This window comes from Centropristis striata, chromosome 9 (genome assembly GCF_030273125.1).
Source record: "Centropristis striata isolate RG_2023a ecotype Rhode Island chromosome 9, C.striata_1.0, whole genome shotgun sequence".
Taxonomy (NCBI): domain Eukaryota; kingdom Metazoa; phylum Chordata; class Actinopteri; order Perciformes; family Serranidae; genus Centropristis; species Centropristis striata.
The window spans coordinates 19695884-19720466 of NC_081525.1; the positions used below are offsets into that span (position 1 = coordinate 19695884).

Here is a 24583-nt window from a genome sequence, read left to right on the forward strand (position 1 = left end):
GACGGGAGGTGGAGGGAGGGGCAGAGAGGTGGAGGGAGGGATGAGGAGGAGAAGGCGGGGACCAGGGAGGGATAATGAGGCAGCTGTAGTTTACCTGAGTGAGCACACACAAGTTAGAAAATTTAAAGGAAATACACTGTGGTTTGGCTGCAAAAAGTTTAAGGAGGAGAGAAAAACCCAAACTAGACTGTTTTACTGCACTACTACACTGATACATTTAAGAGTATGAGCTGCTTCACAAAGTAATGGGCTTTCAAACAGTAATCATGAGCTTCTATTGTTCTTCACAAAAATAAGAGAGTCCAGGCTAGCAGCTGTGAGGCTGTACGGCTTCTTGTTCTAAGAGCTCACAATGACAATGCTAACATGTTAACAAATTAAACTAAAAACTTCATATTTTGTTGGAAATACAAAATTTGATTTCAGTATTCCGTCAAATTAAAGCAAACTACAGGGCAGCCTTATGAAACCAAACAATACAAAAGATGTATTTCCCCCTTTGTGGCTGAAAAACATTTTTTAAAGGGGACATTTTATGTTAATTTTCAGGTTCATGCTTTTATTTTGAGTTTCTATAAGAACATGTTTACATGCTTTAATGTTCAAAAAACAAATTATTTCTCTCATTCTCACTGTCTGAACATACCTGCATTTACCATCTTCATGAAACGCTCTGTTTTAGCGCCTGTCTCTTTAAAAAAAAGCCTGCTCTAATTCTAAGTGTTTCCACATCTGCCCTCTCAGCATCTCTGTGTCATCATTGCAGCCGGGTAAAGGGCACAATAGCAGCACTTTCTACCTTGATATAGCATAGTTGTGGCATAGTATGCAATATAGTTGTGACATCACAATTCATACTTTCACAGTATTTATATAGCACCTAGACCTGCTTTATAATTAAAAAAAAAAGACATGGAAATCTCATCAACTTTTTAAATTTGAGACCCTTAAGAAGGTGTAATGTTTACCATGTTCGCCATCTTAATTTATGTGACTGACTATGATAGACAACAGTCAACAGTTTAGCATGTTAGGATGCAAACAATTGCTAAATATCAATAAAAACAAAGCAAAGCTGAGGATGATAGGTCACACAAGCAATTTTGGACAAATTGAAAATTTGACCTGAGGATGGCGCTAGATGAAAAGTCAGTGGATCACCAGTTACCACAATTAATTTCATGACAATCCATCCAGCAGTTGTTACTCAGTCAAAACCAGTATATATATATATATATAATTTGGGAACCATGAATCTGCACAAAATTTTGTCCCAAACCATACAGTAGTTTTGAAATATTTAACAGGACAAGTGAAAACTTGTCCTGCTGTTGTCACTACAAAAAAAGTTAGGGGAACACCAAAGTCCTAGAATTAAAGCCACTGGGAAACATGGATACCTGTAAAAAATGTAATTGCAATCCATGTAATGGTTGTTGAGATATTTTAGTCCAAACCAAATTTGTGGACTGACCAACAGTCACTATCATCCATAGACATGCTGCTAGTGTGGGGAAAAAAGGAAGGAAAAAAATAATTGACTTGGGGATATTATTCCCCTCAATTAATTTACCAAAACGTTATCTGATTGTAACAGATTGGATTAAACGGAATAAAATGAAATGCTCTCCAAAGAGAAAAATAAGCATTAACGTCAGAAAGTACTGAAAAGACAAGTCGGACAAAAATAGAGCAAACAAAGGATAAGAAGAAACAACCAACATTATGAAGATATGCACAAATAAAATGATGATCACAGGTGAAAGGTCACACGTGTGCAACAAATAACGAATGGTGATTATGAGTTAGTAAATTTGTTGTCTCGTGTTTTGGGATCTTTAACTCTCTGCCCTTCTGTCTGTCCCTAATTCTGTTGTCTGATGGCTCCGCCTGTTAACTGCTTAACAGAGGAAGGAAATGTCTCCACCAAGATGACCATCTCTGTCTGTAAACCTCCTCCTAAGAGAGACTATTATTGTCTGCCTCGTAGCTTTCTAAAATAAAAAGGCTGTGGGAAAAACAACACTGGACTTCTGAAACATACATCATTTTAAGTGTGTAAAGTCACAATTATTGTCACTCTTTTATTTTTTATGAAGGATAACAGAGGAGCAGCACATCTTATTCTGGACATTTGACAGAATGAACATCATCCGCATCTCCTCACTGCTGGGTGAGTATCATAAATAAAAGCTGACTCACTGACACACAGTTTTTAAACCAGTGAATGGCTACATTCAGATTTACGATATAATCCAGTTAGTTTTGATTTAAAGCAGATCTTCTACTTGTGGATGAAACAGTAGGAAATGTCGGCAGACAGATGTCAGAGTAGTGCACACTCAGAGCTGTAGTCTCATTTGATGCAGATACCAGCATATCTATAGGTTCTGCAGGGTTATACATTTTACTGGGCTGTAAGTCTGCTGCTGGGAGTTTCAGACCGTGTTGAATTAAAATGATGTGCAGGAGCCAGAATTTGAATAGGCATAATGGAAATGATTTGAACAGGGCTGCAAAAGTATTGTGTTTGCTGTTCCATCCTTGCAATGCAATCTCATGAAGGGGCTCATATCTTACGGAAACATTGCACAACATTTTGAATAATATCTTACCAAACATGAACATTCAATTTAACCCTCCTGTTATGTTGTGGGTCAAACTGACTCATTTCAAAGTTAAAAAACAAACGAAAACAATGTCATGTACAACCACTGTATTTTATATGTAGGTCTTCCCAATGTACATATATTTAAAAAATCTAATATGCATTTTTTTCATGAAAAGAAAAAGTGAATTATCGTCATTGAACCATGATCTGTGAGAGGTAAAGAACACCATTGCACTATATATTGATTAAAATGGTCAGAAATGGAGTAAATTATGAAATATAAACAATGTTTATTTGTCTGTTTTTTTGTTTCTGACACTATTGGATAATTAATAGTGACCCATGAACATTATTGCTGTTCCTCAGAAACAAATATAACAGGAGGGTTAATATTGTGAAACAGCTGTAAAATCGCTGGTTTAAACATGTGGTTAAAATGCCGAAACAGAACTACCTGGTTGGGCTTTGGCAACAAAACTACTTGGTTATGGTTCGGAAAAACATTAAGGTTTGAATAACTACTTCTGTACATGACTACTGGATGCAGTTATGTCTAGTAGGTGACATTGAACATGATGTAGCATGTTACTTATCGACATATGTAGGTGAATTTACACGTTAACTTAAAATAAAGTTGACATTTGGCTTAACAGGGGACATGAATGTTGGTCTCCTAGGACAAAATCCAGCATCCTCCTCCCGTAATAATTAATACGGAGACCAGAAGTTGCCGCCAAATAAACGCCAATATGAGATGTGATAAGTTGCGCCTCCTGACTCACAATTATGTAGGTTATCTATGAATTATTTATTTTATTTTTCAAAGTTATTAGAACTAACAGTGACTGTTAAAAACCGTGTGACTATAGTAGTAGTAATGTTCATCCAGTATGTGTTTGAATGGTTCTGGTGTCTAACAGGAAAATACAGCAAATGTGTTCACATTCCTTCTGTTCCCATGGGGATGAATGCCGTCTAAACAGTCTCATTAAGAAAAAGGAAGCTCTCCTCTCTGTCACACTGTGTAGCAGCGCTGTGACTGTGTGTGTGTTTGTGATGGTGTGTCTTCATTGAAACGTCTCAGCAGAATTGTTGTTATGTCTTACAGACACAAGTTTTCTGGTGTTAGATGTATTAAATCTGCCTGTAGGGATGAACTTTTAAAAGAAAGAAAAAAAAAAGTTTTACTTAACATTGTCAGTGGTTATATAATCCGAAATCAGCAGTGGACCATAACTGACTATCTGGCGTGCTGCAATGTGGGAACGAACCATCTGAGCTGCCTGTGGCGTTTGTGTTAATACATTTTACTCCTGATTGGCAGAACAGACTGTAGACAAAACATACTGTACCAGAAATGCCACTGTTGTGGCAGGAACAAGCTGTGGTGGTATATGACATAAGGAGATGTGTGTGTGTGTGTGTGTGTGTGTATGTGTGTTTAATGTGTTTGTGTGGAATAATTTCTCTGTATTTCAGGCGTAGCTGGATTTGTTCTCCAAGTTGCTACATCCAAAGGTACTGGCAAAGACAATTAACACTGACAGGAAGAGCATGCACCTGCCTCACACACACTATACTTGGCACTAGCTTGACAAAGTAAGGGCATTAATGGCGTTTCTCTCCACCTGCAGAGACTCTGAAGGTCAGTGTGTTGGTGTGGCCTCCGGGGTCAAACATCTACCTTGGTGAGAGTGTGTTGCTGCAGTGCTCAGTGGAGTCAAACTCCAGTTTTGAGTGGAGCTACCAATGGTTAAAGCGGAGACCACACGCTGCTCCTGTTCCGACCCCGAACCCCAGGCACCTGGTCTCAGGTGACAGCTACTCCATCACTGCAGTAACAAGGGAGGATGCGGGAAGCTACCGGTGCCAAGCCAAGCCGTGGGAGAGCAACACCTCTGTGGTGCTCATCAGCCAGCCGGTTGCACTCAGTGTGTCAGGTGAGCAGCAGCTACAACCTCTGCAGCAACACACAACAACACACAAGAGTTGAAAGTTGTGTAGTCCAATGCAGTGACAAATATCTGAAGCTATAAACAAATTGAAATTTGAGGGGATCTTTAAAGTGATCACAATTCATCCTGAGGGAAAATGGATGTCTGTGTTAAATCACTTGGGCAACCCAATAGTTGTCGAGTCTCAAAACCGTACACGTGATTATCATTGTGTCGCTACAGAAGACGTCAGGAGATCGATGAAGTCAGAGAAGGCGTGTTTCCACTGTTTCCTACTTTTTGAGTAATTTTGGAAAGCGGCTGAGTGTTTTGGCTACACCCACTAGTTAGTTCCCCTCGGCCTCTGTTACCATACAGATACTTTTGTAATGGCTAACTAACGGAGTACAAATGTGAATAGTTCTGCGACACTTACATGATTATTCAGCAACAATTTTGACACTGTAGAACAGACGCTGACAACAGACCAACGCGGTAAGTCCAAACAGTCTAGACATCTTTTTCCTTTGTCCATCGTCTTCTCTTCTTTGGTTTCTTGTTCTCAATTCTCTTGTCTCAGTCTGCTCTACTTATTTCTTTTAAAAATGGCACTGTTATATTGTGGTTGTGTCGAGTTCTACTCACATCATATCCCGCCTCAAACGTATCCAATCAGCATCGACTAGTTAGTAGCGGCTCAGTAGCAGCTACTTGCCTGAGGTAGGTACTTTCTGAATTTGGGCGGATCTTGGGCGGATCCTCACTCCCAAGCCACACCCATAATGGCTCATTAAAGGAAAAAGTACCTAATGGAAACGCGCATAGGCTCATCCTCCAGGGACGATGAATGTCTGTAGTAACACAACAAACCAACAAATCGCCTGTCGCTGGGCCACAAAGAGGGGAAAGGAGAGGAAATAACTCTTCATACCAATAAGTAGTGATAGTCTGTATTTGTCATTTGAAAAGGGGAACTGGAGGACCTAGGACAGTGGACACAAGTCGCAACCTCCTGGCCTGAAAGGTGAAGCCATTGTGGAAGTGGCTTAAACCTGCACTCTATCTAAAAGTCAACATGGGGCAACCCACTTGTAGTAAAAAGAAGTCCATTTCTACTTAAAATAATAGGAAAATTACACAATTTCTCACTTGATTTATTACCTCATTAAACAATGAGTTTATGCTCTTAATCACTAGTTTAAAGTCTTCTTCCATGCAGCATGATGTTCATTTTGTAAATTGTGGTCCCATTTAGAGTAAAATATATGATGAAGCAGGGTCTTCTTTAGGGTTGAGCTACCTTCGACGACGACCTGCGTGTTAAAACTGACTGTTAGAACCATTCCACAGTATGATTTCACTTCAGGGTTCATTGATCATGTTCAATCATAGTTGCTTAAAGACTGTTCTCTAACCAAGCTAGTTAGCTAGCAATAGTTACTCCAGCTCCGTTCTGTTCTGCACATTCGCTGGTTACAGAAAACAAATATGCCGAAGGCCATAAACCAAAATTGAACAAAACACCAAAGCAGCGTTTGCATATAATCCGAATGAAGGATTTAAAACAGCTGAATAATTATTTCTTTAATGATATGTAGTGTAAAAACATGAAGTGCAGTTTCAGGTCAAAGATGCATAATTTGCAATCAAATAGGTCAAGCAGCACTGTACAGTACTTGATGTCTCAGTACGCACTGTACAATCTCTGCTTTTCCAGCGTTGCCGCTACTGAATGAGTCAGAGAACAATCAGAGTGCTCTTCATCTCTTATTACATCCAGAGAGACAGGTATTGATATATACTGTTGCTGTGTGACAATTGCAATGTATTTTACAGATGCATGTAGCTTAATTGATTATGGTCCCATGTGACTCGTTAGTCTGCAGCTGAACATACTTAACAGTAAGTGTGTTTATGGTAATCAGACACATGGGGAAAGCTGTCATTGTGTGACACTGTCATCATCTCTGATTGTCTGCTTCTTTTCTTCTACTCCCTCTGTTTATCTTGCTCCTCCAGAGCTGCCTCCTCCCTCACTCCTGACTCTGACTCCCAGCACCAGACAGATCTTCCGAGGGGAGCGTTTCACCGTGCAGTGCCCTGTGTCTCAGACTAACTCCTCAGGCTGGATGCTGAGGCAGTTCCCTCAGGGACGTGGAGTGAGAAGAGTCTTCGACACTGGCGGGTGTTCACCACTAGGGGGTTCTGTTAGTGCAGACGAGTCCAACAAGTGTGTGTTCACTGCTTACAGTGGGAAGAGTGGACTGTACTGGTGTGCGGGCACCGAGGGCCGCAGCAACGCAATCAACATCACAGTAAGCTGTGAGTCCTGTGTCAAAGTGCTGTAAAAGACACTGTATGAAGTGGGGGAGATACCACTGAAGGAGTGGGGAGTTAAAGTGAATCAGTTTGTTAACTATGTCTCCTGTCTTTGTCTCACAGATGGTGCCATCATCTTAAAGACACCTGCCTTCCCTGTGTTTGAGGGCGATAAAGTGGTCTTGTATTGTCAGTACTGGAGAGGCATTCACAATAAAACAACTTTCTTTAAAAACGGAGCAAAAATCGTCACTTACAGTTCCACCAGTTCAGACAGAGTAATAAAGATGACGATTGAGAATGTGACACAGGAAGATGAAGGCTTCTACAAGTGTGCGTCCCAGGACAGAGAGATGGAGAGTCCAGAGAGCTGGTTATCAGTGAGACTTGATCGAGGTCAGCTGTCAGCTGGCTTTATTGCCTTATAAGATAATATTCATCATTCTGCTGTGTGATATCTGTCAAATTGGATCAATGAAAGATTGTGTATTGTTGACTTTTAGGCAACTTCACATCAACAGATGGGACAGCACCCTCCACCAGTGGTAAAACATTTTTTAATTGTTTAAAAAAAAAAAAAAAAAAGAATTCTCAATGATAATAAATACTGGGTAAAATAATGGGCACCACATTCTTTAACAAGGGTTGATAAATCATATTTTTTCTCTTTAGCAGGCTCCTGGACATGGATCATTCTGTCATGTGCAATTGTAGCTCTGTTCCTCATTCCTGTAACGGTTTGGCTCATATATCACTACAGGTCAGTATTCGTAATCGGTATCTATAAAATATTAATTCCACTTTACTTGTTATTGGAAAAAAAAACCTGACACTGAAATATTATTTTCGCAATATATATTGCTATATAAAAAAAATGTTGACAGGAATTCTACACCCCTGGACAAACCCTGTAGGGGGGGCAGAAGAAAATTCTGTACATTTTAAAGTTAAAAATGCAAGAAAAGTACACTTTCAGAGCAAAGTTAAGCAAGATCTATAAAAAAAAACGTTGTGCTTTTGTTAGCAAGTTAATCAAAAACACATTGGTTATATAGATTAAATGGTGATGACACGGCAAAAAAGTTACACCCAAAGCATGTTAAACAAGAGGGCTTAGCAATAGTCAGGCAGCTTAGGACGAGATTTCAGAAGAATGGGGACACGACAAAAGCACCAAATTTTTCAACATGCTCTCCATGACCATAGGTTTTAATTTTTGATGGGAGCCACTTCATCGGGATTGAGAATATCACTAGATGATTATTTGATCAAATAGATATGTTCATTTTGGCCATGTATTTACATAATTTCCAACTCAGTTCCTAAGCGGTTGGACCTAAATTAATAAAGGTCATATACCGATCATGTATTCTGAAAAATGAATAACATGCATACTTTTAACTGAACTTTATTAGCTTCACTATTATTTGTTACATTTACAACTACAAATATATTTGCAATTCCAGTGTGCCTTCTTGCATGAGCACCTTGTCCCACAGCCACTTGCACTTTTACAAGCATAAATCCACTGCCTTGGGAAGCAAGAAACACCACGGAGGAGAAATCGCCTGGGGAGGTTCAGGCAGTTCCAGGGACAGGACCCACAGGGGAATCCTCCCATACTGAGCTGCCGAGTTAACTACCCTGGGCAGATTGCCCTGACGCCAACTGTTAGAAAGAGTAGAAAATATTTTTGGTTTCTTGTGAAGCTGTGGTGACCTACTGTAGACTGGAGGTAATTATTCGGAAACACTGGATTGGTCATGGATTGGTACTTTCGACTGTATGCAGGTTATTAAGCCGATAATATCCTGACACGAATCACGAGTCAAACACAAGGTTGAGCAAATGCTTCACTAATTGTTGTTATAATTTGTATGAAGGTACCAGACGTTTTGCACCCGTAGGTGGTGTCGGTGTTGGCCATTTTCCAAAGCGGATCTTCCAGCAGTGGAACTTCCTGTGACTAACCAGGATGTGACAGAAGTGCAGTGGGACCTGTCATGGATGGAGATGTCCAATCTGTTGGATAAACGGTTATATCCTGGCAGTTAAAGGATCACTTCCATCTGAGGCATTATAGAAAAATACTAACTGTGATGAAACCAATGAGGCAGTTCAGTCAGCACTTCTAACACGATGTAAGAACAATTTCTAGTTCCTGATGGTGACATGTCAAAACAGTCTTCAAGCTTCTTCAAGGTAAGGACAGACATTTAAAGCAGAAATATGATTCAATATCCACTGGTAACGATTTGATGATTATTCAGATATTGGGCAAATGAAAAATAAATGTCATGTTTAATGTAACATCTCAAATAAACAAGATAGTGTGAAGTGTATTGCTGACGTGGAGCTTTATCAGCTGAGCAGTGTGCATAAGTCTGTCTCACCATCAAGTGTTGAACTGGACTGGATCGAGACCGATGACCAATCAGGGACTGCATTTCTAACTGTGTAGAAGCTTGGACTAGTAAGTTCCACAATCAGGCTAACGGTAAAAACATCTCAGCAGCATCTTGCCTCTCTTACAGTGATATAGAAAATTCTATGCTGCCCTTTCTACTTCAAGTGTGCAACAGGGCTCCACTCTTGGCCCGTTGCTTTTCTAAATATGTTAATGACCTGTCTATGGATGGTGAAGATCTCTTGGTTTGCTGATGATACGAATCTTATAGCTTCATACTATGATTTTACTAGTGTTTTAGATGAAAATTCCCAATTTTTGAAAAAAATAAATAAATAAATAACCAGTTGGAATATTGAAGGAAGTTTGCTAACTGATCTACCATACTTGTTATTTCACAGTATTGCCATTTCATTTATCCATTATATTAACTGTTTTAAGTTGTTTGGGGTGCTGCTAAGACATCCTACCATAATAAGAAATTCTCAAATTGTGAATTCAATGAGAAGGAAAAATCATAAAAGTGGTATTCAGCTCAACTAGCAATGCTCATGTTCCCCACTGTTTAGGAAATGTATTCAATATTTATACATTCTAGATCAAATTAACCCTGAGAGGTAATAAGAACAAGTTTAATAAGGTCTGGATGCATTTTCTGACTTATTTCGATAACCTGACTGATGTAACAAACTGGGATTAGTCGAGGATATTGTTACATATGTAGGTGAAAACTGGTAACTTAAACCAATGCTGTCTTTTATATATATATATATATATATATATATATATATATATGTATAAATATATATATATTTGTTTTAGTTATTATTATTTTAGCAGTCCATTCAGCTGTTGCTTTTTTTTTTTTTTTTTTCCTGTTCTCCTTATTGCACTACTTTCTCTGTTGTATTTTCCTTTTTTCTTAGAGGATATGGGACAAAGGGGTGGGATGGCCGGGTGGGGTGGGGGGAAGGGGGGAGTTATTGTGTACACTTACAGAATCTGTAACCTGTTTTTTGTTTAATTACAAATGCCAATAAAAAGATTTTATAAGAATAAAACATAAAAAAAAATATTTATACATTCTGTTTTAAACATTTAGTCTTATGTATTAATCTTAGATTGTACCTCATACGTAACCTGATTTTTTATGTTTAGTGCCAAATATTATATATGTTGTTTGTTTTTGAAAAAAAAAGTTCCTTAAACTGCTCTAGTAAGTTTTGTTTGCTTTGTTTTGTTGTCAGATGTCTGATGGATTGTTCTGTAGAGAGATTTTTTTCTACAAAGCCAATTACAAAGAAGTTTGGACTTGATCTAAAATGTGATAACTTGCTAATCATTTGTGACATATTTGTCAATTCAAAACTGTACAAAGACAATATTTTTAACATTCAAAAAGATTAAATTTTGTTTTTGTAAAGATACACTCTGAATTCTGAATTTGATGCACTCTGTTTTTATTTGCATTTTATCCACCGTCCCAAATCTTTTGGACTCAGGGTTATAGTTGTTTTTTGTCTTTCTCAGTGGATGTCTTGCTCTTATGTAGAACGGGTCTACATCTACATCTGTGCGCAACTCTACATATTCTGCATACACATAATAGCCTATTGAAAGACTGAAAGACAGGTTTTAATTTCACAATCCACCAGATGCTAATTTGTCCCCTGGATTTAAATTATGCCGTTTGTTACAGATAGCCAAACCCCTTATGTATCTGTCAGGATAATTATGAAGGCATGCTGCATTTCATGATACATCTTTGAATATACTATATTTTTGTAATGTAAATGAAGTACATCAGTCTTCGGTTATGATTTAATTTATTCCAAAGCTTTGCCATGCATTTTATTTACAGTTTTTTGCTTGTTTTTATTGCCTTCAGTACTGCAAAGGAACCTCATTTGTGTGGATTTTTCACTTTCTTTACATTATGGTAAGCAGCAAATGTAAGATAAAAACAAACCTGAAAATGTGCTAAATCTTAAATGTGTCAGTGAGCACATTTCTTTATCTATGAGGACTTCACTGGAGGGACTCTTATAATGACCAGTCAGTATAAGTCAGTGTGCAAAAAGTATGGGCAACAAAGAACTAACACAAAATATTCCAGTGTCATTTAAATAATGCATGCAGCAGACACAGACGGCCAAAATCATGTAAGAAAATGTCTTAAGGGTTTAGGGAGAATTTTTGGTCTCGTTCAGTTGGCCTCGTATCATTGAGTCTCACACGTTAGATTAACATATTGTAACAGCTATATAGCCTGAATAATATTCACATCAAAATGCTCTGAAAACATAATTGTTAAGTGCAGCTGCTTTTTTTAATATATAGGCTGAGACTAAGGCTCATTCTAATTATTATTTTGTGGTGGATACCTCTCAGTCCTTTTGCAAATCGTAAAATATTACACTCAACTAAGTGTGCAGTTGTGCAGTGAAACGGTAAAATGTGTATGATTAATGAAAACTTGTAAGGATACCATGGACAGTGCTGTTGTTTGTAGTGTATATAGCCAGGTACTTGTGGTCAGTGGTGCTGAAACGCAGCAGAGGAAATGATTAGACAGACAGAACATGTTACTCGATGACTTGTCTTTCTTAGGTGTAAATACAACTTTTGACTCTAATTCGATTTGTTTTCAGCTCATACGATTTGTCCTACAACTCAATGCAGCCTTTTTATTAGGTCACAGGTAAAGTTATGCAGCGCTGGAGTCAGACTGACTCATGCTCTCGCAGGAACCCAGTCAGAATAAGCCCAGATTTTTGCAATAATTCACAATTTAACATGGACAGGCCAACGGCTGTTCAAGTCTCGTTCGAAGGTTGTGATACACAATGTGTGTGTGTGTGTGTGTGTGTGTGTTGTTCTTACAGGCACGTATCTATGAGCTAGAAAGCCTAAGCATGATAACTTCTGTAGGAACGTGCTGTCTCAGGACTGTCTGTGAGAGCTACAGTGGAGAAAAACACATTGGCTATCCCTGCCTTCTTATAAATATTCAAATATAACATTTGCATCTGTTTTGTTTTTTTCCTCTTATTTGACTTTAACATAGACGACTGTGGTGTTGTCTGTCAGTGTGATATGATTAGCAGAAGACAGTGTTTTTCAGTTGAAAAATATGCATGTGATTGCTGGACTGGTGTGTGATGATGATATGTGTGTCGAGCGCTCTGTTAGTTTATTGTTGATGCTCTGTGTAACCTGGGTTGTTTCTCATGCTGCTGGCACAGGACACTTTGGTAAAGACATTGGTAAAACACATCTGAAATTGACTTTTGAATGTTGCGATTAGGCTTTTGTGCAAATAAAGACTACTGTACGGTTCATCCCTCAGCCCCATCAGTGAAGGATTCAGACACACTATAGCACCAGCAAGATAAAAACCTTTGGCACCACCCCTGGCTCTGGTTAGGACAGAGATTAAAATTAATACAGCAGTCCTTCAGCATAACAAGACAGATAGGCTGAAGGGAAATCTGCTGCCCTCTGCAAAAATATCACTAAAGAAACCCTGTCAGTTCAATCTTATTAAAAATTGACTTGTGCTATAGTTTTTACATGAGCTTGAACTCTGCTGCAAAGAAATATGAAAGCAAATGCTTCTGTACTTGTTTCTGACTTTGTTCATTATCTCTTCTTACACAACTCATACCTGGTCCAAAATAGATTTCCAGACAACAAATGATCTGCAGGCTTAAGTTGCATGTTCAAACAGGCTTTCATAACCTGGTGAAACCAGTTAGGCTGCATCCCTGAACTGCTCTCGCGACTCTGAGCTGTTTGCTTTATTGTCTCACTGAGTCAAGGCTGTGCGATCTGGCTGTAAAATATGCCCGATTGCCTATTTGCGTGAACTATTTTTTTCCTGAGGACAGACCTTCTCCCCTGACCTGCAGAACCCTCGATGTCACTCAGTTCATACTAACTCAGCTATGAAAGGAGAAGAGAATCTAGGTGAGTTTATCAAACTTTAATCTTTTAGATACATTGGTAGCTGCGCAGTTTATTACTCTCTGAGATCAAATAACTTAAAGCTTCTACTTTATAAGTAGCATGGACTTGACATGTTGTGGAAATACATATGTACATTTCATACTATTAGTATGCTTGCGAGGACTGAGCCTCTGTGGTATGCCCTCTACAGGGTTGCCACCGGGGACGCCCCACTTTATTCTTAAAGTTAAATATAATCTTATCTTTAATAAAAGGAAAGTAACAGCTTCTTAGAAAAAAACTATCAAGAGGTTGTAACAACTTAGGCAAACTAACATATTACTGCATTTCAGTTAAGGGTTAGGGTTAAAACAAAAACGGCAGAAAAGGAATACAATCTGCACGCCTGTGCCAAATAAAACCTGATGGACCAGATTTGGTTGCCAGTAAGGAAACCAAAGACATTCCCATCAGGGTGTATAAATATCATCCTTGAAACTCCCGCCCAAGTGTTTCGTGTAAATATTGAGTCATGAGAAAACTAGTGAGTCATAAGAAAAACAGAAAATCCCCTAGAATTCTATGCAACTGAATGACAAAATCCTATATAGATACTTTTGTGAAATGTAAAAATGTCCTTTTTCGACATATAATCGATTGAAAACTGTGCAAATACCAATAAACTTGTAAATATAACTCTGTGAGTGTACAACTCTGAATGAAATCCATACATTCTGTTTTTATTAAGATTTTACACACAGCGTACAGCGTTGTATTTGGTGAATTCATTTATATGGTTTTTGGTAATCTCTCCCTTGCTGCAACCCACACAACCAACATCATTTGCACCTATGCAGTGTATCTCTGAACTATGTCTTTACATAATCATACTCATTCTGGCCATTTCATGTGATCTTTGGACAACTAATGTAATAAGTATTGCAATATTTCTTTTCGTTTTCATTCACTGAGCCTCTCTTAAAACGCATTTGACTCTTACTTTGAAAACCCAAGCTGTAGATGAATTGGGTAATTCAAGTATTTAAAATATTATAAAGTCCTTTCATAATAATGCAACTCAATATGATACTATGACAAATTACAGCCTCTGAACATATAGGTGAATCACCTTAAAACAAGATATAACTCACAATAACGTTGTGCTGTGTATTGTGTTGCACTGCACTATGCCCTAGTCTTTTTGGTCTAGTCACTTCATTTTCCAAATTAGTTACAAAGGAGGTGGTGTGTCATTCTCAGCTGATTTGGTTGATATTTTTTGCCTTGAAATTTCTTTTCACTTTGCCTCAAAATGATTTGTTTTGCTTCAGGGTCATTCTAAAAATGTTGCGTCTCACCTTACTGTTATTGTTCAGAATCAGTCTCTCAAATGAAAGGGATTAATAAAGTCAAAAATAACTCTGCCACAAAGTCCCTGAGGAATGACACAAGCACAAGTTTAGCGGAGCACCCCTCTTCTGTCAGTCATCTAAAGCAGCAGAGACACCTGCTGTGATAGGTTACTTTCTCATCTCAGCTGACTTCTGTTGTGCTGCTCAGCATGAATAAATCTGCTGACGTCCTTTAATGGACGTTTCTGAGCCAGTTTGATTGTAACAAAATGCATTATTCAAGTAGAGCAAGCTGCTTCACAAAGTTATTGAAAACATGCCATTTTGGTAAAACTGTCACTGTCAATTTCTTCACATTGTTAAAATAATCTGTTATTCTGTCTCTGTTGTCTGTCTCTGTGTATGGGGGCCACTATCTGTGTGACGAAGGTCACTATCTGCATGTGTAATTCCCTAACCTTGTGTGTGCTACCTCTCTCTATGCAATTATGGATTAATCAATCCATTTGCTTAAACTTTTAGCTTAAACAACTAAAAAATCACAAAAAATATATATTTTATGTGATTATAGAATCTCAATCACACTGTAAACAATTGTCTTGTACATTAACAGTAAATTACTGGCAGCAGGGTTGCCAGCATTCTACTGTTAATTTTAAAGTTCCCTTACTGTTATCTACTTTACACTATGGTACTGTGGTAAAACCACATACTGAATTACAGTAAAATCCTGCATTTCATTGATTTTTACAGTAGACTAAAACACAGTATAGTGCTGAAGCTTGTTGCAATATTGTTGCATTATACAATACTATGAATTAAGCGCTGTCTTCGCTGTAACCTCAGTAATTTCAATATATCATATACTGAATGAGTTAGTTAAGTAAAATACAGCCATTAAAAAAAATGTGTACAAGAAGAGACTTAGAAAATATCACATATATATATATATATATATATATATATATATATATATATATATATATATATATATATATATATATATATATATATATATCATATATTTTCTGGGAAACGGCAAGCTACCTACAAATATTGCCCAGAATGCATTGTTTTCTACAGTATAATACCTTTTTAATGGAAAACAGTATGTTACTGTCACAATTTGGCTGTTTTCTTACGGCATTCTGTTACAGTGCAGTATAAGCAAATGGAACATATGTATTTAAAGTAATCACAGTTTCTAAACCAATATTAACACACGATCATAATCATTGTATCAAAAGCATATTGCATGATTAATCCATAATTGCATAGAGAGAGGTAGCACACACAAGGTTAGTGAATTACGCACGCAGATAGTGACCTTCGTCACACAGATAGTGACCCCCATACACAGAGACAGAATAACAGATTATTTTAACAACATCTGGTACAAAATGTTTTCCTCTGTCTTCCAGCAGAGGATGGGAGCAACACCCTGTCGGAGGTCAGAGCCATCCTGATCGGTGGGAGGTGGGCTGGCAAGAGCTCCTCCGGTAACACCATACTGAGAAAGGAGAGGTTCGAGTGTGGCCGAACCAGAACCGCTCAGTCTGAAGTGAGGCATGAGGAGGTGGAGGGCAGGAAGCTCATCGTGGTGGATGCTCCGGGATGGAGCAGCTCCCTCTCCCTCACTGAGATCCCAGAGAGGGACAAGCAACGATTTAAACTCAACACATCCAAGTGTCCGCCCGGACCGCATGTATTCCTCCTTGTTATACCGATAGACTCGGCCTTCTCCGTGGAGAATAGGAGGACTGTGGAGGAGCACATGAAGCTCCTGGGGGAGCGGGTTTGGAGGTACACCATGGTGCTGTTCACCTGCGGTGATTTCCTCGGGGAGAAGACGATAGAGCAGCACATTGAGAGCGAGGGAGACTCACTCAAGTGGTTAATAGAAAGATGCCAGTACAGATACCACGTGATTAATAACAAGGAGAAAAGTAACTCCGATCAGGTGACACTGCTGCTGGAGAAGATAGATGAGATGGTGAGGCACAACAATGGCAGTCACTACGAGGTAGATGAACAGACGTTAACAGTCATTAGAGAGAAGCAACAAGATGTGGCTGAAAGGGCGGAAAAGAGAAGGAAGAGGGCCGAAGAACAAAGACAACAAATGAGAACACTGATTCCAGGTGAAGTAGTGCACTCAACAAACACTTCCAATATTATATATTCCTGAATCATAGTACTTAACAGCTTGAAAGGAAGAGTTCAACATTTTGGGAAATATTATTATTTCAATGCATTCTCACTCCAAGTCGTGATGTCATGATACCGACGCACAAGCCACATTTCTGTTTCAGTTCTAACCATAGACTGTTATAAAATATTAAAGGGATAGTTCTGATTTTTTGAAGTGAGGTTGTATGAGGTACTTACTCACAGTCAGTGTATTACCTGCAGTAGATGACAGGAAACAAATGAATGTATTGCTGAAAAAAAACGTATTTTAACCACCTAAGCAAAGACCCACCCTAAATATGTTATACCTGTTTATGTGTATGCTATATTTAGAATATGTCCACTATTTTTGTTGCTGTCAACAGTTGTCCGTTCATTTGGCACTTTTTCACTTTAAAAAATCTGAACTATCTGTTTAATGCGTCAGGGATGACATGTCACTTTATACTAGTTAATTGCATACTGTTTAAAAACAAAAAGAAAAAAAACGTACGTGTTCACGGTTAACTGTAGGCAATAGAGCCACTTAATGAAAGACAAAACAGGGTTGGGCTTTAAAACAATTACTTCCACCCTTAACCAGTGGAGGCAGGTAAACAGGTTACATTAAAAAAACACTGACACTAATTCTAGGTTTTACAACGGACACGAACACTGGCCTCCTGTGTCTGGATAAAAATATTTTGGAAAAAGTATTCCTTCTAGCACAAAGGCAACTAATTAATTAGTGAATTTTGTTTTTATTCATTTGATCATATAGTTTTGCCTGAAGATACGGTTAGTGTAAATTAAGTTATGAAATTAAGTTTAACTACCTTTTTGCTTTCAGATTAATTTTCCATTTGTTTGTTATTTTGACTATTATTTCATGGTGCCTGAGATCTTATTGCGACACCTTTGCTTAGACATATCAAATATTCAACTATTGTGCTTCATCAGACGATCTCTGTCACACTTGTACACAAACCACATTGCAATAACCTGTGCATTTAAGATCAACCTGCTGATATAACCACTTAAAAGATGGGTGATTAGCCTACATTTTTGCCTTTTTTATATTTATTTTAATTGGTCAATGTAGTAATCAATAATATAATTCCATACTTACAATGTCAAATTAAATACTAATTAATCAATTGATTATTCTAACCATTTGTCAGGCCCTTAAGTAGTTTGTTAAGTTCAATAACTTTATGACTAATCAAGCTTTTTTTCATCTAACAGAAGAGAAGAAAAACCTTCCAAAACTCAACATGATTCTCTTGGGAAGCCGAAGTGTTGGGAAAACCTCAGTCGGGAATGCCATCATCGGAATCAAAGAGCAAGAAGATGGAAAAAGAACGGCACACTCGGTGGCCCGGCAGAGTTTTGTGGGTAAAACTGAAATAACTCTTGTTGACACACCAGGTTGGTGGAAAGGCTTCCCTGTGTTTGACACTCCCGAGGCCATCAAAGATGAAGTGATCCGTAGCCCGTTTCTGTGCCCTCCTGGGCCTCACGTCTTCCTGCTGGTAATAGACGCAGATGCATCCTTCAATGCCAAACACCTGCGTGCAGTGACGACACACGTGGATCTTCTCGGAGAAGGAGTGTGGAGACGCACAATTGTAGTTTTCACTAGAGGAGACTGGCTGGGAACACACACCATCGAGGAGTACATCGAAGGGGAGGGAGAGGCGTTGCAGTCATTGGTTGAACAATGTGGAAACAGATATCACGTCTTTGACAACAAGAATGCAGATGATGGTACTCAAATCACTGAGCTGCTGGAGAAAATCACTGAGACTGTGGCTGGAAGTGGTTGGGACTATTTTGTCCCAGATGAGAAGATATTTCAGACCATTGAGGAGAGAAGGCGAAGAGTGGAGGAAGCAGCAATACTGAGGCAAAGTCAAGTCAAGGCCAAGAGAAACTCCCTCAGAGGTATGGTTCAGTCATCTAGCATTAGTATCACAAGTAAATCAGTCTTGGATTGCCAGAACAGTTTCCACTCTGCAGGAGTGTAAGATACCAGGGGTAGACAAAATTACATAAATGAAAAATACAACAGTGCTGCAATAAATAATAGTAATCTGATGAAGCCCATAATGTTTCAGCTCAAAGCACCGCTGTAGGTACGATCAGCCACGAGAGTGGGTGTAGACTCTAACTCAAATTTTAAAGGTCTTTTGATATCTGCCAAAGATATCTTGTACAGTCCATAAGATTTACTTTATTGTCCATTTTTGCAATTATTAATGGATAGGATTTTTTGCTGAAACAGCCACTCAATATTTGCTAGGGATGGGGGTTTGGAAGAAACCTGCCAACTCAATTATCTATAATGTTAAGGATCGATTTAATGTTCATCCCCTTCACTAGTTCAGACCCTTCAATACCTGCGATCTGCTTTCAATGTGGTTCAATCCCATCTACCTGAACTCAGGTTGGTATTGAATGCGGAGAAATCAAAACTTATGCTCTTATCAAATGGTAAAGACTTGACACGGCTTACAAATATTTAGGGATTACTATTGATCAGAAGCTGTCTTTTGCACCCCATATTGAAAGCCTTGTGACCAATCTGAAACTAAAATTAGGATTCTTTTTCAGAAACAAATCTTGTCTTGGGAAATCGTACACATCATTGTACTTTGTATGTCACGGCTGAAATGCCATCTTTGTATGTTCGCAGGCAGTCTCATTGGTTAGTTTTTATCTATAAATGTATTCTTGGGCTGCTTCCTTCTTACATGTGTGCATACATGTGTTGAAACAAAACTAAACATGGTCAACGCTCGCAAATCATTGTACAAATGCTGGTGCCAAGAGTGAGAACTGAAATAGATAAGAAAGCTTTTAGTTACGCCGCCCCTTTATCATGGAACAATTTCCAAAAGGAATTGAAATTGTCTGAGTTGATCACAATCGGTGAGTTTAAATCGATTCTAAAGAATAATGAAATAAGTCTCTACTGAGGCTCCTTCAGTGTTGTTGTGATGGCTGTATTTGTATTTAATTCTTTATGATCACTGTGTTTAAATGTTGTAACTTGTCTCTTTTTATGCTTTCTTGGCCAGGTCTCTCTTGGAAAATAGATTTTTTAAATCTCAACAAGACTTTTACCTGGTTAAATAAAGGATATATATAATTAACAGATTAATCGCTGCATGCATACATGTGCAAAATAAAAGATATATATACAATACTATGCAAAAGCCTGTTTTGATAACGGATGCTTTTATTTTGAAAGGACGAAAAGAGACTTGATCCTGTCTATTATAAAACTAACTCAACTGAGATCAAACTGTAAAGATAACGTCAAGGAGTTCAATGTTTTATACTTTAGCCCCCGAAGTGGCATGAGGTTAGTTTTCACAGAAATCTTGCATTTTAAAATGTGTTTTGTATCCAAATGTGTTTGGATAAAATTAAACCTAGTAATTCATGCTAGCAAGGTTTGATACAGTAAGCTAGTTTTGCTCAAATGAATACTCTTGTATTTCTGTTTGTTCAGCTTTAAATCTCGCCAAATTATTAATTACTGCAGGGCTACAGTTACTGGTCTGAAATCTGTTCATTAATATCGTGTGTACAGGATGCGATGTGGTTTTTCACCCCACATTTCTATTTCTTCTCAGAATCCAGCAAAGACCTACTGGAGATAACAATCATGATGCTTGGTCAGAAGACCTCTGGAAAGAGTGCAACAGGAAATAACCTTCTGGGGAAAGAGGTGTTCGCCACCTGCCAGAATGAGTTCTGTCAGGTAGAGGAGGGCGAAGTTGGTGGAAGACTGGTCACAGTGATCGACACCCCGGGCTGGCTGAAGGATCCCTCCCTCTGCACTGAAGAAATGGACAGAGAAAGAGTCCGAGGTCTGTCACTGAGCCCAAAAGGGGTTCATGCTGTGTTACTGGTTGTCCCCTTGGACCTGACGTTCAGAGACACTCAGAAGGCCGCCCTGGAGGAACACATGAACCTCTTTGATGGCAGCGTCTGGAAACACACCATGGTTGTGTTCACATATGGGGACAAACTAGCAGATAAATCCGTAGAAGAGCACATTGAGAGGGAACACAGCGCTACGCGCTGGTTAATCGACAAGTGTGAGAACAAATACCACGTTATGAACAATATGAAGAAAAATAATCAGGTCACCGAGCTGTTTGAGAAGATTGAGGAAATGATGGCAGAGAACGGTGACCGGCTCTTCTGCCCCGAGATGAATGACATCTACCTGAGAATTGATGAAAAGTTCAGGAGGAGGGAGCTCAAAGATGTGCTGAAGCATCGACTGGCGGAGGAGTACAGTAGGAGAGAGCTGGAGCTGATGACAGGCTTCAGGGAGACCCTCCTCCAGCTGCAAGCTGAGATCAGGGGAAGTGTGGCGAGCACTAGATCCAAGTCACTGAGTGAGTATCATGCTGTGATGGAGGGTGATACATTAATTTTTTCCATCAGTGTTTGTTGTTTTAACCTTTTGTTTCTATGATAAATTGTTAGTTGGTGACACAAAAATCAAAGCCATTGGTATTGGTCAGAGGAAGAAAGACGGAAAGGAGAAGGAGGAAATCATAGATTACAAAATCAACCAGGAAATTGAAAAGCTGAATAAGGAAATAATGAAATCCTCAGAACATCTTCAGGGCAGCATGGGCTTCCTCATGCCAGACTGTGAGTAAAAATAAGACCTTAATTTCTAATATTCACAGTACTGAGCATGACTTCACATTTAAATTGTGTTTTGTTTTATTAACAGTGAAAGGAGAGAATCCAGCACCATCTATCATCACACATTTGCCACGCAGGAGACATTCAACCGGACAATTTAATAAAGTTCTCGGTTGGCTGTCCACACTTCAGATTGGCGCAAATGTAGAGAACCAGTTGACCTTAAACTTCTCTCAGACGTCAGGATACAGATCTGTGCTACCACAAGATGGCTTCGACTTTGACGAAGAAGAATAGCCCTGAATGAATAGTCTCAATAGGCTGATTCAGGGAATTTTCAATAGTCTCAGAAAATGATGTTAAACATCATGGCAGATATAATACGATGTAATGGTAGTATGATACTGTACCTGGAGGAGGTGCTGTCCATTAACAAGTTTGAATATTATTGTATATTAAATTAATATTGTAAAATGTTGTAATTTTTTCCCAGCAAAGGTGACCATATCTATAGGAAGTATATTAGAGTGTTTGTTAGGAAGACTGCAACAGAAACATCCATTAATAATAATAATAATAAATAAGATTTATATAGCTCTTTTAAAGGTACTCAAAGTCGCTTAATGGCATCCTCCACAGCTGAGTTGTAATATTAGCTCACTCAGCAATATAAAACTATTACTTCTGCGCTATAACACAGTTGGCTGGTGTAGTTAGAAAGAAAATAGGGAGGAAACATGTGGTTTTGACTGTGGGGTGAACTATCCCTTTAAAGCGTACCAGCTTTTTTTTTTCTTTTTTTTTTCAGGTAATTTATCTGTCCTTGTCATCCATGATAAATTTGCATTATAATGTTAAGAGATGAGATAAGATATGACTTTATTTATCCCGGAGAGGGGAAATTTAGTTGTCACTGCAGCTCAAGATACAGACACAGATATGGAAGACAGAATAAGAATATAAAAAATAAGACATATATACATATATTCTATACACATTCTATACATACATACTCTATACATTTCAGGTATTTGGCATTTTTTTATGAATATATATTTTTTTGTGTTTGTTTTCCTGAAAATATTGCATTTTAAAGATATTGCACATTGGAGAAAATATATTTAAGCATGTTAAATAGTTAGATAAGTTGTCGCGTGTAGTTGTAGCATTAATTACACAATATACAGTCTTTATTATGCACCAAACATGTTAGTGTAAGTGTCTTAATCTGACGTATATAGAGTTTATAGTTTGCTGTTTTGTTGTATTTGCCCAATTAAGTTATTCAAGGTGAAGGGCGGTGAAACTGTTTAACTGGATTTGTATTCATAGAAGCTACAGAATTTCCCCACCGAGGTGATAAAATTCAGCACGTAATGTAATTTTACCTTTTCTGTTTTGAAAATAAAAGATTAAATCTTAGCAATTCAATGTCAGAGTGTACTTTGCATACCTCATTTGTTTTATTAATTCACAGTCAGGCTCAGTGGCACATAGAGCGTGCAGTATTTTTTTTACATTTTAAAATGAAAATATCATGTGGGATCTGTCCTGCCTCTTACTCTACTTCTGTTACAGCAATAACAATTAATGTTTTTTATCATTATAATTGAAACATCCTTATCATTTTGCAATTACACGTTGCATGTTACAAGTTATCTTCATGGTTATAAATATAACTGGACAATGAAAAATAGATTTGTTTTAGTTTTGTTAATTAAAGGCTTTTAATTTGAAAAGTAATTGGAGCCGGAATATTGCAGCTATTATTAAACTTGAATCTTGTCTGTATCTGTCAGCAGAGGATAGAGCAGAGAACCTAATGACTTATGTTGTATAGAATAGAGTATAGAATCTGGGAAAACTTTAAAGAGACAGTTAACTCACAAAGAAAATGGAGATTATTTTTTCTGCATGTTTCTTGTGTAATACAACATATTCAGAGATGTGTGGCTTGTGGGTAAAACAACCCCACTATTTTCTGTAATCAAAAGGAAGTTTTCATACAAAAATGGCAGAAAATGCTGTAATCAGCCTCTTAAATGTGGATTTTACCTGCAAAAAGTCTGGTATCTTTCCATTCATAATGCTACGATAATCCACATTGATGTGGCTGCCTACACAAATGCAATTTTTGTGTATGTAAACTCGAACCCAGATTTGTTAGCTATATATGTATAATAATATATAACATATAGTGGATTTCTTTCAACATCGACACATAACAATAAAAAAGTAATAATTATCTTTTGATCCTGATCAATTATTATTATTATTATTATTATTATTATTGGTGAACAAACAATGTATTGGCTATTTGAAACTACCCCAAACATATGTTTGACAAATCTGCACTGCATTTCTTTTCTTTTTTTTCTTTAAATGTATATAATTTAAGTATTGACCCAGAAAATATATTGGTCTTGCACAAACAAACATTCCCAAACCTCATATTTGTACAAATCCAGCACTAACTATTTAAGCAATACAAAAATGTTAAAATACTAATATATATATGTACTTAAGTACCAAAAGTCAAAGCACTTATTATGCAGAAAAATCAGTTTCCATATCATATATTTTGTATTATTGTGTTAAAATATTGCTGCATTCATGTGTTCATATTTGCAGTGTGTAAAGGTAGAGCAAATTTTAATCACTTAATGTATTGCTGGGTAGGTTAACCTATATTCATAATAATAATAATAATAGTATCTAATTCTTTAGTTGTTAAATTCTGTATTAACAAACAAAATCTACAAGGAAACGTAAAACTAAAACTGTCATGAATGTAGTGGAGTACAAACTACAATATTTGCCTCTGAAATGTAGTGTGGTAGGAGTAGACAGTTCCATAAAATGGAGATAACGTTAATCAAGTAAAGTACAAGTACCTTAAAAGTGTACTTAATTACAGTACTTGAGTAAGTCAAGTGTCAGTCAAATTGTGTACATCAACACAAAGAATGAAACTGGAAGAAAAGTCTCTTTACCTTCTACAAATGTTTAGCTAAGTTTACACACACACACACACACACACACACACACACACACACACACACACACACACACACTGACTCTTACCAGGATTCCATCTTCATCTAACATCTAACACGTCCATTATACGTCCTTTTGTCTTCAAACTTTGGTCAGTTTCATGTTTCTGAGC

The 24583-nt window shown here is 37.8% G+C and overlaps 2 protein-coding genes across 2 annotated transcripts; both read left to right on the forward strand.

Moving 5' to 3' along the window:
- The first annotated feature begins 1911 nt into the window (after window positions 1-1911).
- LOC131977149 (Fc receptor-like protein 6) lies at window positions 1912-8991 on the forward strand. Its single transcript, XM_059340353.1, has 9 exons — window positions 1912-1943; window positions 2100-2173; window positions 4091-4129; window positions 4246-4551; window positions 6565-6867; window positions 6988-7260; window positions 7368-7409; window positions 7537-7624; window positions 8772-8991. Exons 2-9 carry the CDS (start codon window positions 2143-2145, stop codon window positions 8917-8919), a joined length of 1230 nt encoding a protein of 409 aa, XP_059196336.1. The 5' UTR covers window positions 1912-1943; window positions 2100-2142; the 3' UTR covers window positions 8920-8991.
- Window positions 8992-13218: 4227 nt separating this feature from the next.
- On the forward strand, window positions 13219-21711 carry LOC131977150 (GTPase IMAP family member 8-like). Its single transcript, XM_059340354.1, has 6 exons — window positions 13219-13240; window positions 15993-16720; window positions 17994-18684; window positions 20382-21155; window positions 21268-21417; window positions 21503-21711. Exons 1-6 carry the CDS (start codon window positions 13219-13221, stop codon window positions 21709-21711), a joined length of 2574 nt encoding a protein of 857 aa, XP_059196337.1.
- Window positions 21712-24583: the final 2872 nt, after the last annotated feature.

Excerpts from the sequence above, each read along its gene's own strand:
- LOC131977149 (XM_059340353.1), top strand. The coding sequence starts at position 2,143 with ATGAACATCATCCGCATCTCCTCACTGCTGG. Across the intron at positions 6,868-6,987 it reads AATCAACATCACAGTAAGCT|ATGGTGCCATCATCTTAAAG; the intron begins GTGAGTCCTGTG and ends TTTGTCTCACAG. Across the intron at positions 7,261-7,367 it reads ATCAGTGAGACTTGATCGAG|GCAACTTCACATCAACAGAT; the intron begins GTCAGCTGTCAG and ends GTTGACTTTTAG.
- LOC131977150 (XM_059340354.1), top strand. The coding sequence starts at position 13,219 with ATGAAAGGAGAAGAGAATCTAG. Across the intron at positions 13,241-15,992 it reads GAAAGGAGAAGAGAATCTAG|CAGAGGATGGGAGCAACACC; the intron begins GTGAGTTTATCA and ends TCTGTCTTCCAG. Across the intron at positions 21,418-21,502 it reads GGGCTTCCTCATGCCAGACT|TGAAAGGAGAGAATCCAGCA; the intron begins GTGAGTAAAAAT and ends TTTTATTAACAG.